At 46.4% G+C, this 14,987-nt stretch overlaps 1 protein-coding gene across 7 annotated transcripts in view; it reads right to left on the minus strand.

Moving 5' to 3' along the window:
* The window catches only part of SIN3A (SIN3 transcription regulator family member A), a 558,946-nt gene that overhangs the window by 154,245 nt on the left and 389,714 nt on the right, over window positions 1-14,987 (minus strand). For all 7 annotated transcript variants that reach the window (XM_069222171.1, XM_069222166.1, XM_069222167.1 and 4 more), the window contains 2 exons: window positions 13,034-13,217; window positions 11,761-12,337 (listed from right to left, as the gene is read on the minus strand). In XM_069222171.1, coding sequence (XP_069078272.1) covers window positions 11,761-12,337; window positions 13,034-13,217 — 761 coding nt within the window. The remainder of the gene's footprint in view (window positions 1-11,760; window positions 12,338-13,033; window positions 13,218-14,987) is intronic.

Genomic DNA, 14,987 nt, shown 5'->3' on the forward strand with positions numbered 1-14,987 from the left:
ATTAAGAGAGGCACCCTTATGTCCTTGCAACTTCACAGGCTGAAAGTGGTAGGACTGGGGCAAATCCATTCTAGTTTTGAAGTGATTTAGCTTTGTTTTACCTTTAGACTTGGGCTGCAGCAATGACCCGTCGCAGGAATGACCAGAGAGCAAGAACTGGTCCTCCCTACTCGACTTCGAAGAACGACTTACTTACCTTCGGTAATTCTCTATCTGGCAGACTATCTAGATAGAGATTCCTTATCTTCTGAATATTCCCCCAGCCGCATATAGGATACCCAAATTTTTCAGCAATACCCCAGCATGTCGTCAGGTCACACTGTGCAGTTCTGCACTGACACCATTACGCTCTGTAAATGACACCTGGAGCCTGTAAAGACACAGGCTTTTTTTTTGTATGTTTACCCCCAGTATTTGCTCCCATTTTGACAACTGGGTACTGGTGGAATGGCTCAGAAATGTCCAGAGTCCTGCTAAACAAGACTCAGTGCATGTGCTCTGACCTTTAAAATGGTGCATGTTTAATTGGATTGTCCCAAATTGTCATAGCCTAACTTACTTGGAAATCTCTAGTATATGGTACCAGGGGTACCCAGGGCCTGTAAGGTAGAGTGTCCTCCAGGGACTGCAGCACTTGTTGCACAACCCTGAGTGGGACAAGGTAAAACATGTTTCTCAGTCTGCCTCTGCAGACTGGAAGAGCAGTTTTGTAACTGCTAGCTCGACTTTGCCATTTAAGACAATCACAAACCCCCCTTCTTAATATACGTAAGTCACACCTAAAGTATGCCTTAAAGAGCCCTAAGGTAGGGTGCTGTATGTTAGAAAGTGGAACATGTACTTTTACATGTTCCAACAGTAAAATTGTAGTTTTTTTCTGTAGAAAGGCTAGTAGTCCCCTTGGCAAGCACAGGCTTATTAGGTAACACCTATGCCCTGCTAACTTCTGAATGGGACAAATGAAGTTGGTACTTTAAGGTATCAAAAGAACCAGTGCATTAAATCTGATGTATTGGGTACATCAAATTTAATGTCACTGGAGGGCAAAGTAAAAAGTTTGAAATTGCCTCTAGTTTCCAAAGGTTTCCAGTGCCTATTTACTGCTGTATTTAGGGCCTGTGTTGCAGACAGCTTTCTGTCCTCCTAGGCAGACATGCTAACTCCTGAGCAACAGAAGCCTGCCAATGGAAGGGGTGTTGCCTCCCCTAGGCAGGAAGCCACACAGGCGTTAGCCTAAAAGGAAAGCTTCAAAGGAAAAGCTGACTTTGATGGGCAAGTCCAGAACACCTCGAAGAGCAGCTGCTCTACTGTTTACGTAGACAGGCTGTCACTAGGGACATATAAGGGGAAGCCAGCTGTCACACTGGCTTTCTAGGGGCACGTAGCCACACCTCTGGGTTGGCCAAAGGAGCTACAGATGCTGAGAGAGGAATTCTGCCATCTTGGGAGTGGGCAGAATGGTACATCCTGAAATAGCCAGATACTACACTTCCAGGTAGTGGTCATCATGAGGGAGAAGACTTTATAACTCATTGTCACTAACAGCATCCTACCCCGAGGTCATTTTCTGTACGTACATAGGGTACCACTTGCACCCAGAACTCAGATCTTGACTGGACTTGAAGGAGGATCCAAGAAGGATTGCCCTGCTGCACCATGGGACCGGCAAAGAGAGGCTGCACTGTTGTTCACTGCACCTGCTGGCTAGCAAAGGAGAGGGTCTGTGCCTGCTGAGTACTGTTCAAGGAGAAGCCTTCTTCAGAGCCCATTCAAGCCAAGTGAACTCAAAGGGCCAGCGGACTGGCCTCCTGTTTGCGGCACAGGGACATAACAGCTGAAGAAGCCTCCTGGGGTATGTTGGTAGCCCAAAGTCTTCAACCGCCGCCACCCTACAGTACCAAGGTTCAGGACCCAACACACAAAGTGGAACCCGAGTTCGCTGAGCCCGGGAGTGTCGTCGGAGGGTAGCTGTGACCTCCAGAGGATGAGTTATCGGCCCAGGAAAAATTGGCCTATGACCGTGATACTGGTCAACTGGTAGCCTAGTGCCAACTGGTCTTCTGCCAGCACTGAGTGGACTCTAAGGGACGTCACCCATGTGACCAGCACTACCTCACCCCCTTCATGGACTGAGGAGCAGTTGCAGCAAGATCCTCGTCAGCTGCATCATATCCATAACATCCTTTGAGCTTCTTCAGCATCCTTCATCCCCTTGCTTAAGGACCACTTCTATGAGGAAGCCCTGCACAGGATAAAAGTGCTTGGAAACTGCCTGAAGACTGCTTCATCTTTTGAAGTAACTTTCTGAGGACCTCGCTGGTCACCCTGACTGGCTCCCTACAGGACTTGGTCACCTAAAGTGACTAAGTGACTCCATGACCCCTAGCCCAAACTTCATGCTGAAAAAGCATTTGTGCCAAATTTGTTGAATTTGACAATGCTTGTTCGTGATTGAGTGAAAAGCTATGATTTAGTGTATCTTATAATGAAAATGTCACTTACCCAGTGTACATCTGTTCGTGGCATCAGTCGCAGTAGATTCGCATGTTTTGCAATAGCTCGCCATCTGGTGTTGGGCCGGAGTGTTACAAGTTGTTTTTCTTCGAAGAAGTCTTTCGAGTCACGGGACCGAGTGACTCCTCCTTTTGTCTCCATTGCGCATGGGCGTCGACTCCATCTTCGATGGTTTTTCCCCGCAGAGGGTGAGGTAGGAGTTGAATTATAGTAATAGTGCCCATGCAATGGAGTGACTAAGTATGCACCTATTTAAGGTTGAGATGATACATACATAAATAATTGAAGGTAACTTCCAAACTGCTACAGGCTCCCGGGGAGGCGGCTGGGCACATGCGAATCTACTGCGACTGATGCCACGAACAGATATACACTGGGTAAGTGACATTTTCAGTTCGATGGCATCTGTCGCTGTAGATACGCATGTTTTGCATAGACTAGTAAGCAGTTATCTCCCCAAAAGCGGTGGATCAGCCTGTAGGAGTGGAAGTAGTCTGAAATAATGTTCTTAATACGGCTTGACCTACTGTGGCTTGTTGTGCGGATAACACGTCTACACAGTAGTGCTTGGTGAATGTGTGAGGCGTAGACCATGTGGCTGCCTTACATATTTCCTGCATTGGGATGTTTCCTAGAAAGGCCATGGTAGCACCCTTCTTTCTGGTTGAGTGTGCCCTTGGTGTAATGGGCAGCTGTCGTTTAGCTTTAAGGTAGCAGATTTGGATGCATTTAACTATCCATCTGGCTATACCTTGTTTTGATATTGGGTTTCCTGCATGAGGTTTGTGAAATGCAATAAATAGTTGTTTAGTCTTTCTGATGTTTTTTGTTCTGTCAATGTAATACATCAATGCTCTTTTGACATCTAATGTATGTAGTGCCCTTTCAGCTACGGTATCTGGCTGTGGAAAGAACACTGGAAGTTCCACTGTTTGATTTAGATGGAACGGTGAAATAACCTTTGGCAAAAATTTAGGATTGGTCCTTAGGACGACCTTATTCTTGTGTAGTTGTATACAAGGTTCCTGTATTGTAAACGCCTGAATCTCGCTTACTCTTCTTAGGGAAGTAATGGCGATGAGAAATGCCACCTTCCAGGTTAGGAATTGTATGTCGCAGGAGTGCATGGGTTCAAAAGGTGGACCCATAAGTCTAGTTAGGACAACATTTAGGTTCCATGAAGGAACAGGTGGTGTTCTTGGTGGTATAATTCTCCTAAGGCCCTCCATGAATGCTTTAATGACTGGTATCTTATATAGGGAAGTTGAATAGGTAGTCTGCAGGTATGCAGATATTGCTGCAAGGTGTATTTTAATGGAAGAGAAAGCCAGGTTAGATTTTTGTAAGTGAAGCAAGTAACCCACTACATGTTCTGGAGTTGTGTGTAATGGTTGTATTTGATTAATATGGCAGTAGCAAACAAACCTCTTCCATTTACTTGCATAGCAGTGCCTGGTGGATGGCCTTCTGGCTTGTTTTATGACTTCCATACATTCTTGGGTAAGTTGTAAGTGCCCGAATTCTAGGATTTCAGGAGCCAGATTGCTAGATTCAGCGATGCTGGATCTGGGTGTCTGATCTTTTGGTTGTGCTGTGTCAACAGATCTGGCCTGTTGGGCAATTTGATGCAGGGTACTACTGATAGGTCTAGCAGCGTTGTGTACCAGGGTTGCCTTGCCCAAGTTGGTGCTATCAATATGAGTTTGAGTTTGTTTTGACTGAGTTTGTTTACCAGGTAAGGAAGGAGAGGGAGAGGAGGAAAAGCGTAAGCAAATATCCCTGACCAGTTCATCCATAGGGCATTGTCTTGGGACTGTTTGTGTGGGTATCTGGATGCGAAGTTTTGGCATTTTGCGTTCTCCCTTGTCGCAAACAAGTCTATCTGAGGTGTTCCCCAGAGTTTGAAATAAGTGTTCAGAATTTGGGGGTGAATTTCCCATTCGTGGACCTGTTGGTGATCTCGAGAGAGATGGTCTGCGAGTTGATTTTGGATCCCTGGTATAAATTGTGCTATTAGGCGAATTTGGTTGTGAATTGCCCAACGCCAAATCTTTTGTGCTAGCAGGCTTAACTGCGTGGAGTGCGTCCCCCCTTGCTTGTTTAGATAATACATTGTTGTCATGTTGTCTGTTTTGACGAGGATGTATTTGTGAACTATTATTGGTTGGAATGCTTTTAGTGCTTGAAAAACTGCTAGAAGTTCTAGGTGATTTATATGCAGTTTTGTTTGATGTATGTTCCATTGTCCTTGTATGCTGTGTTGATCGAGGTGTGCTCCCCACCCTGTCATGGAAGCATCTGTTGTTATTACGTATTGTGGCACTGGGTCTTGGAAAGGCCGCCCTTTGTTTAAATTTATGTTGTTCCACCACAGAAGCGAGAGGTAAGTTTGGCGGTCTATTAACACCAGATCTAGAAGGTGACCCTGTGCTTGCGACCATTGTGATGCTAGGCACTGTTGTAAGGGCCTCATGTGCAGTCTTGCGTTTGGGACAATGGCTATGCATGAAGACATCATGCCTAGGAGTTGTAGTACCATCTTTGCGTGTATCCTTTGTGTTGGATACATGCGTTGTATGATGGTGTTGAAATTTCGAATTCTTTGTGGACTTGGAGTGGCTACTCCTTTTGATGTGTCTATTATGGCTCCCAGGTATTGTTGTACCTTGCGCGGCAGAATTTTGGATTTTGTGAAATTGACGGTGAACCCTAGTTTGAAGAGGGTTTGTATGATATGATTTGTGTGATTTGAGCACTCTATTAACGAATGGGCCTTGATTAGCCAGTCGTCCAGATATGGGAACACATGTATTTGCTGCCTTCTTATGTGTGCAGCGACTACCGCTAGACATTTGGTAAAGACTCTTGGTGCGGTTGTTAATCCGAAAGGCAGTACCTTGAATTGGTAATGTATTCCCTTGAATACAAACCTTAGGTATTTCCTGTGCGATGGGTGTATTGGTATATGGAAATAAGCATCCTTGAGGTCTAAAGTTGCCATGTAGTCGTGTAGTTTTAGCAATGGCAATACTTCTTGTAGTGTGACCATGTGAAAGTGGTCTGATTTGATGAAAGTGTTCACTACTCTGAGGTCTAGGATTGGTCTCAGCGTTTTGTCCTTCTTTGGTATCAGAAAGTACAGTGAGTAAACTCCTGTGTTTATTTGTGTGTTTGGCACTAATTCGATTGCATTCTTTTTCAATAGTGCCTGCACTTCTATCTCCAGGAGATTGGAATGGTGTATTGTCAAATTTTGTGCTTTTGGTGGTATGTTTGGAGGGAATTGTAGAAATTCTATGCAATAACCATGTTGGATAATTGCTAGAACCCAAGTGTCTGTAGTGATTTCCTCCCATGCTTTGTAATAATGACTTATTCTTCCCCCCACTGGTGTTGTGTGGAGGGGGTGAGTGACATGTGAGTCACTGTTTAGTAGTAGGGGTTTTGGGGCTCTGAAATCTTCCTCTATTTCTAGGGAATTGCCCTCCTCTATATTGTCCCCTAAAACCTCCGCTATACTGTCCCTGGTAACTGGACGGTGTTGCTTGTGAGGTGCTGGCTTGTGTGCTCTGACCCCGAAACCCCCCTCGAAAGGGTGTTTTACGGAATGTGCTGTAATTCCCTCTGCTCTGCGGGGAGTAGAGTGCGCCCATGGCTTTGGCAGTGTCCGTATCTTTTTTGAGTTTCTCAATCGCTGTGTCCACTTCTGGACCGAACAGTTCTTTTTCATTAAAAGGCATATTGAGAACTGCTTGTTGAATCTCTGGTTTAAATCCAGACGTTCGGAGCCATGCATGCCTTCTGATAGTTACAGATGTATTAATTGTCCGTGCAGCTGTATCTGCAGCGTCCATGGAGGAGCGGATCTGGTTGTTGGAAATGGTCTGTCCCTCCTCAACCACTTGTTTTGCCCTATTTTGTAAGTCCTTGGGCAGATGTTCAATGAGATGTTGCATCTCGTCCCAGTGGGCTCTGTCATAGCGCGCAAGTAGTGCCTGGGAGTTCGCGATGCGCCACTGGTTTGCAGCTTGTGCTGCGACTCTTTTACCAGCTGCATCGAACTTGCGGCTTTCTTTATCTGGGGGTGGTGCATCTCCAGATGTGTGAGAGTTGGCCCTTTTCCTAGCTGCTCCTACAACGACAGAGTCTGGTGGCAGCTGTGTAGTGATGAAAACCGGGTCTGTAGGAGGCGCCGTATACTTTTTTTCCACCCTTGGTGTGATTGCCCTACTTTTGACCGGCTCCTTAAAGATTTCTTTCGCGTGCCGGAGCATACCAGGGAGCATAGGCAGGCTTTGGTATGAGCTGTGGGTGGAGGAGAGTGTGTTGAATAAAAAATCATCCTCGACCTGTTCTGAGTGGAGGCTTACGTTGTGAAATTGTGCTGCTCTAGCCACCACTTGAGAATACGCGGTGCTGTCTTCTGGTGGAGATGGCTTTGTAGGGTATGCCTCCGGACTGTTATCTGACACTGGGGCGTCGTATAGGTCCCATGATCCTGGTCACCCTGGCTTATGGTGGTGTGACCTGGGGAGTGTGATGGAGTTCGTGCTGGTGAGACGTTAATCACGGGCGGAGGAGAGGGTGGTGGGGTAACTCTTTTCACCACTTTTGGTTGTGGTGTCTCTTCAGTTTGGAACTCCAACCTTCTCTTTCTTCTAATGGGGGGAAGGGTGCTTATTTTTCCTGTCCCCTGCTGTATGAAGATACGCTTTTGCGTATGGTCCACATCAGTTGATTGTAGCTCTTCCTCAAACCTATGCTTTTGCATTTGGGAGGTTAGCGAGTGCTCTTCTGTATAAGAGCCTGAAGCTGGGTCGCTTGCAGTTTGTTTCGGCACCGAAACCCTGTCTGCGTGTTTTTTCGGCTCCGAGGTGACTTTTTTCTTTTTCGGGGCCGAAACCTCTCGGCGTCGATCTTCTTCGGTGCCGCTGTCTCGGCGTCGAGCCATGTCCACACCGGCATCTCGGTGTCGAGGCTTGTCTCCAGCACTTTCTCGGTCCCGAGAAGGCTGCGTGCCGGTGTCTCGACCGGAGTCGGACGATCTCGGCACTGTTTGGGCCTTTTTCGGTGCCGACGGTCGGTCACCGAATTTATGGGTGGAGCCATGGCCTGATGGCAGTGGCGTCCCCTGGGCCTTGTAAATTTTCCTCTGTGTGGTTTTCGACGTCCTACTCACGGTTTGTGTATCGTCGAATCCTTCGGAGTCCGATTCTTGGATCGAGAAGGTACCTTCCTCTTCCTGCTCCTCGAACTCTCGGTGGGCTGTCGGCGCGGACGCCATCTGAAGTCTTCTGGCTCGACGGTCTCGGAGTGTCTTTCGGGACCGGAACGCACGACAGGCCTCACAGGTGTCTTCACTGTGCTCAGGTGACAGGCACAGGTTACAGACCAAGTGTTGGTCTGTATAGGGGTATTTATTGTGGCATTTGGGGCAGAAACGGAACGGGGTCCGTTCCATCGGCGTTCTTCAGCACGCGGTCGGGCCGACCAGGCCCCGACGGGGGATCGAAAAACTACCCCGAAGGGCACCGGAGCTCTTCGATCTTCGATGCGGTGGTGAATCTAAGTACGCCGATCCCGAACGCAACAATACCGACGAAAATCTTCCGAAATTAGCTAATTTTCCGTTCCGAAACTCGGAGCGACAGGAACACGTCCGAACCCGATGGCGGAAAAAAAACAATCGAAGATGGAGTCGACGCCCATGCGCAATGGAGACAAAAGGAGGAGTCACTCGGTCCCGTGACTCGAAAGACTTCTTCGAAGAAAAACAACTTGTAACACTCCGGCCCAACACCAGACGGCGAGCTATTGCAAAACATGCGTATCTACAGCGACAGATGCCATCGAACATTCTGTATCTCTAAAACCCTACTGTGGAGTCTAAAAATACATAAAAATATAACCAATTTTATAAATTGGTGTCTGATTTCTTGGATGTCTTGCCAATTTCATCAATTGTTTTGGTGCTGTTTGAGTGTTTGACAGTTCTTTTGGGTAAGCTTTGCTGCTCAGAGACACAGGTACCCAGGGTTGAGATGAAGGTTTGAAAAACAACACCTAGGGGTCTTACAGGGCTTAGTATTTTTATTACACAGTGAAGCCACATAAATACACCACATAATACATCCCGTTTCTTCACAGAGCCTACATAGGTGGCACCCATGCAAGTCAACATCAGTTGCTGTCAAGGCTGCCCACATTCCCACATGCTGAGCCCCAAGAGCAAACTGGTTGTGAACAGTGTGCAGACTCCTAGACGTAGGACTTAATGAGTAGAATCCAACTGAATAACAGATGGGAGAGCAAGTGAAGAATCTGCAGCTAGGTAGTCTCTACCAGACACCAAAGGTAAAAGTAAGTTGTTCATCTGATAGACTTCTAGCCACTGATTCTTAGCTTTTTATATGAATACCAAAGTAGTACCTAATCAACGACAGGTGTGTAAATGGACTCAAACCATAAAGTCCTGCAGGAGACAGTGGGCAAAATACCCCTCTTGGCAAACCTGACTGTCCAGACAATAGTGCTTCGTGAATGTGTGGAAAGACGCCCACGCACTGCCTGGCAAATGTCTAGGACATGCCAGTGCAGTGGTAGCAGCTTTAGCCTAGGTAGAATCCTTCCAGAGGAAGCTTTTTAGTCAATGTGTAGCAGGTCTTAATGCAGAGCATCATCCAATGGAAAATGGCTCTCTTCTGCAATACTTTGCCTTTTTTTGCTGCAGAGAACCCCACAAAGAGCTGATGATCTAGCTACTGGTTCTTTGGGATCCAGATGAGCCTTTCCTTCTCCATTCGCCCTACACATGGCCATAGCATAGGAAGCCGATACCTCCATGGCTGGTCATAGGGTGGGAGAAGTTCAGTTTCCGGGGAGGTATGAAAACAACTAGTCTACTGTTAATCATAGTACCAATTTGCCATCTTTATAGCGAACTTACCACCCACGTCAAATGTATCATCAGAGTCTGGACCGAAAAGGGAATGCAAAGCTTGTGTGTTCTCCCTTGTGGAGGTGGTAGGTTAAGCGGGGGATGTGGCGACTCCAGAGTTATCAGTCAAGACTTTGGTCGTGGTATAACCAGCATAGGAGAGAACTATCGGAACGTCCCCCAGCAGCAATCAAGTTAGCATCAGTGGCAAAGTGCTCAGGGCTGGAGTAGGAAGTGCACAGGAAGTGGATTCCAGACTGGAGGTGCAGGCCAGACGGGATCAGAGAGTCTAACTGACGTTGAGGGCGAACCCACCAGCAGTACCCCAGATGGAGGGCCTCTCGGCTCCTTGGGGCCTGCAGGTGCGCCACAGGGAGCTGGTAGGCATCTGAAGAGCTGGACAAAGCTGCACAGAACTCTTCAATTTGATGTGGCATGGCTTTTGTCCCCAAAAACTCTGGTTGTGCTGAAAGTAGCTGCAAGATAGGCTCTGATGTTGGCTGACTACAGGAGCGAGATTGAGAGTTGTGGCGCCATCCCTGTGCCTGTCTAGGCGCACAGGGCTGGTGCCTATATAGGCTCTGCACATCATTTTTGGAGCACTTCGGCATCAGTATGGCACCATACAGTGCCACCTGACAGTGCAACAAGGTACTGCTGAAAAGTTTCCAAATCCAGTGAGACACCGGGGGAATATTAAAAAGATGAGACATCTGGAGCCAGAAGTCTCAGAACAAGACTTCTGTGACGATTTATGGTGATTCACAATTCCAAATTGCCTTTGGGTTTATTAAAGGCACTCTCCTCACAGGACTTGGAGCCATGCCCTGAACCCAGACACAAAGGCAGAGCTCAAGAAGATCGGTCACAGACATCTGTGTGCAACAGTCCCTGCAAGGCTTAAACCCTGTATTCCCATAAAAAAATATTTTTTGAATAAAATAAAAAATCAACTGGCTAGGGAAAAGTTGGAATCATGTACCCAGGCGGCAACAGAAATGAACTGATAAAACCATGCAGAAGTGGCGCTTATATGGGACTCCATCGTCACTTCCAGTCTGGAACGAAGTCAATACGGAGCCACATGGCACCAACTACTAGCGTATAGAAGCAACGCTGTTAAAATCCTCCAGGTCCAGCCTGGTGCTTATGAATATTATAAAGGAGAGGAATCTGAAGTTAGAGATATCCATCAGACATGTATTGCAAGCTGACCTGATTTTAGCAATTAAGTATGAGAAAGCTCTGAATACTCCATGTTCTCAGAAGTGCTGAACTGTTTTACAGCTCGGCAATAGCTACTGGCTGTTATCTTCTGACAAACACTGTTTTGTAGGCCTGTGCTCTACAGGCTTCACTGTCCAAAGCACTGGCTCCCTGGACTTGGATAAATAGTCTTCTCCAACTAGGAGAAGTATGGATAGCTTGTCACAGAAAACCTGACATTTGCAGTGTGTTCTATGGCAAAACACCATGAGCAAGCATCTCTCCTTACACTCCCTTCGATAGTCCTTGGATTTTAGGCCTCTCATCTACAAACCTAGCAAATGCTGAAGGTACTGCAATAAGTAAGGTAACCCAGAGGGCATGTCATTTTATCAACATGCATAACATAACCCAGTGTTAAAATACCTTAAGCTGAACCAGGCTGCATGTAACAACAGCACAAACTGGTCCTGGAACCACTTTTGTATATAATGCGGACCTGTAAAAACTGCATCTCTGTCGAACTTTGACTCAGTAAACCGGGGCTACCAAAATGAGATTGTGTAAGTAAACATACTACAAGCAGAATACTGAACAACAATCTATCATAGCACAACTGCCATGACGTGACCAGGCCTACGAAGCAAAGACAAAACATGAATGCAAACAAATATTACTAACAACAGGATATTTCTTTCAAGATCCTTTGTCTCAGTTAGTACTAGATGTGCTTTATGCTGGATCTTAAAATTATGTGGCAACTGGAAAGGCCTCTCTTTCAGGATGTCACACCTACATGTAACTGATTCAGTTGGGGCACTGATCTTCAAGTTCCTTTTACTAGTATTCTCAATAAAAACTCTTTCTTGCATTAGGTTACACAACAACAGTGCATATCACATCTTAAATATCAGGGGAGTTGCAACCAGACAGACTTCTGGAATTTCCCATCTCCACCCCAGTACGCTCAATGGGATTAGCATTTAGAAGAGTAAAAATGGTGAGGGTTCCAAAGGTCGCAAAACCTTGACTGAATTTTACTGCCATCACTTGCAGTGTTGGGGTACTAGAAATTAACAAAAAAGAATGAGGCTGTCACTCACTGGGTTCCTTGAGTCTTAACTGAATGGCTGGGGTCTCGCTCTTGTCCCTCTTAATGCCAAGCACATCTCGCTCCCATTCGCGCTCGTGGTTTTCTTCTTCAATCTGCCGCTCTGCTTGGTTATAAATGCGTAATAGCCGTGAACACAAGATCTGGTGCAGCCTGAGGAAGATATACCAGTTGCTGTTCACATAAAAAAGGTTGTACACCTCATCCATGCCTCGCAGTTTCTGGGCAGCAGTGTTGTTAAAGAGCAGTTTGGCTTTGGGAGGGCTGCCCCCCACCCCGTTGTGCTTTTTCACAGACCCTGTGGTTTCATCCACATCCATGTCTTCCTCTTCCTCCTCCTCTTCCACATCTGAGAGTTCGCCTCGCTGTGCAAATAGCAGATCGGGGATAAAATGGTACATAATCTGTTTGATTTTGTACTTGTCCTCCTTCTGGATACCAGTCTGCCGTTTGACATGGTGGATGATGAGTGATGCTGCGTCTTCTAAGATGTGCTTGTCCTCATATACCAATGAAAGCTGTGGACCGACCGGCGCCCCAGAGTTGTCCTCCGATGCCTGTTCTTGCCTCTGAAATAGCAAAAAATAAAGTTAGTTCTTTCATGCTTCGAGAAGTAATTGGGCCAGTGATCATCTCTTTTGTTCTCAGCTCATGGCTTAGCAGGTGGCACAGACCTTTTTTTTCAAAATCCGCAAGCAAAGCAACAATGGCTGAACAGGAAAAACCAGAGCATTATCTATATCATTCTGGTCTCCGAGGAGGCACAGATGTCTGTTATAATTGGTAAACTATATGGTTGTGATGAAGATTACATTTATATGATTTGTAAGTCTATTAATTAACTATTTTTAAGCACCCTCAAATTCAACTTGTGTGATGTATAAGGTGTCTTTAAAGAAAGTTGTGAGTGGATACTTTTTGTGGAACATGGAAGGCAGACCATGGCAAGCTAGCAACGGTCGCCAGTCTTGCCACTGGTTTAAAATCTGTTTGTCACAAAGGTTTACCTCAAAACTTAAGCGAAGGTAATTTCCAGTGTTCAATCAATCTTTGTCAATTAGGCCACGCATACCAGCATTTTAGAGACTAGAATGAGACTAAATTACATGCAACAATATGAGCTGGCTGCATGCTGGGAAAAACAGAAGACCTTCACGAAGATCTCTGTAGAGAAGATTTAAAAGTACAAACATATGGTTGAGTATTCTAGAATGTACTCTACTATCAATGTTGAAATGTGCAATTATTTCTGCAGTCGCACTCACCTCGTCATAGATGCTCTCAATCTCACTGAGTAAGCTCTTGGAACGCAATGTCTTGGTGTCATTCTGTTTGTAGTTGATACCCTGGTGATCTAGAGATTTTAAATAGTATTTCTCATTCTGTTCACGCCAGATTTTGTTGAAACCTCGTTGGGCTTCCCGCCACTCCTCCTCTTTCATCTTTAACCTGCAGCACAAAAGGGAAAATCACAGCACTGATAAAGACACAATAACTGTAAATGTGGCTACTGCATCAAGAGTGACTAAACGTAAGCAAAACAAGAATATGGGAAAATACAATCAAACTTAACCTGATCCTCCGGGAAATAGGCGGCTTTAGGGAATGGAGACAAACCCACTTAAGAAACCTTAAGAAATCAACTTGAAACAAGGCTAAAACAGGCACCAAAGTGCATCAAGTTGCCAGCATTCTTCCATTTTGTACTTTTTGTGTAGTGTTATATGCTGTTTATACAATATACAGCCTTTTACAGCAGTTGACTGTAGGAAGTTGGCTCTGTATATACTATTTCAAAGTAAACAGTGTGTACAGAGTCCAAGGGTTCCCCTTAGAGGTAAGATAGTGGTAAAATTAGATAATTCTAATGCTCTATTTTGTGGTAGTGTGGTCGAGAAGTAGGCATATCAGAGGGTAGTGTTAAGCATTTGTTGTACACACACACAGACAATAAATGAGGAACACACTCAAAGACTTACTCCAGACTTACTCCAGGCCAATAGGTTTTTATTTTAAGAACCACAGGTTCAAGATTTGAAGCAAACACATAAAATGCAAGGTACTTCACACAGGTAAGGTAGGAACAATATCATATACAGTCTTTGTTAAAATGGCAATAAGCTATTTTAAAAGTGTACACAGTGCAAAAATCAACAGTTCCTGGGGGAGGTAAGTAAAGGTTAGATTGTGAGGTAAACAAGACACTTACAAGTCTCAGTCCTGGGCATAGGCAGCCCACCGTTGGGGGTTCAAGGCAACCCCAAAGTTACCACACCAGCAGCTCAGGAACGGTCAGGTGCCGAGGTCAAAGAGGTGCCCAAAACACACAGGCACCTATGGAGAACGGGGGCTCCGGTTCCAGTCTGCCAGCAGGTAAGTACCTGCGACCTTGGGGGGCAGACCAGGGGGGTTTTATAGAGCACTGGGGGGACACACAAGTAGGCACACAAAACACACCCTCAGCGGCATAGGGGCGGGCAGCTGCAGTGTTCCAAGCAGGCGTCCGGTTTTAGATAGGTTTCAAAGGAGGGACCCCGGGGGTCACTCTAGCGGTGCAGGCAGGCACAGGGGGGTAGGGGGGCTTCTCGGGACAGCCACCAAATGGGTAAGGCAGAGGGTCGCCTGGGGGTCACTGCTGCACTCAGGATCGCTTCCTTCAGGCCCTGGGGACTACGGTGCAGTGCTTGTTCCAGGCGTCGGATCCCTTGTTACAGGCGGTCAGGGGGAGCCCCCGGATTCTCTCTGCAGGCGTCGCTGTGGGGGCTCAGGGGGGTCGTCTCGGGCTACTCACGGGGTCAAAGTCGCCAGGGAGTCCTCCTTGTAGAGTTGTTTCTCTGGCTCTTAAGCCGGGGGTGTCGAGTGCAGAGTGTGAAGTCTCACGCTTCTGGCAGGAAGAGTGAGTTATTTGGCAGTTGATGCTTTGTTGCAAAGAAGTTCAGAAACATCATAAAACTTTGGACACATCACTGTGGCACAAGATGAGACAGTCAATGTAAGGAAGTGTCTCCTTGGCATGGTTACCTCCTGACTTTTTGCCTTTGCTGATGCTGAGTTTTGATTGAAAGTGTGCTGGGGCCGTGCTAACCAGGCCCCAGCACCAGTGTTCTTTCCCTAAACTGTACCTTTGTCTCTACAATTGGCACATCCCTGGCACTCAGATAAGTCCCTTTTAACCGGTACCCCTGGTACCAAGGGCCCTGATGCCAGGGAAGATCTCTA

The sequence above is a fragment of the Pleurodeles waltl genome, chromosome 3_1 (genome assembly GCF_031143425.1).
Source record: "Pleurodeles waltl isolate 20211129_DDA chromosome 3_1, aPleWal1.hap1.20221129, whole genome shotgun sequence".
In the NCBI taxonomy this organism is placed as follows: Eukaryota; Metazoa; Chordata; class Amphibia; order Caudata; family Salamandridae; genus Pleurodeles; species Pleurodeles waltl.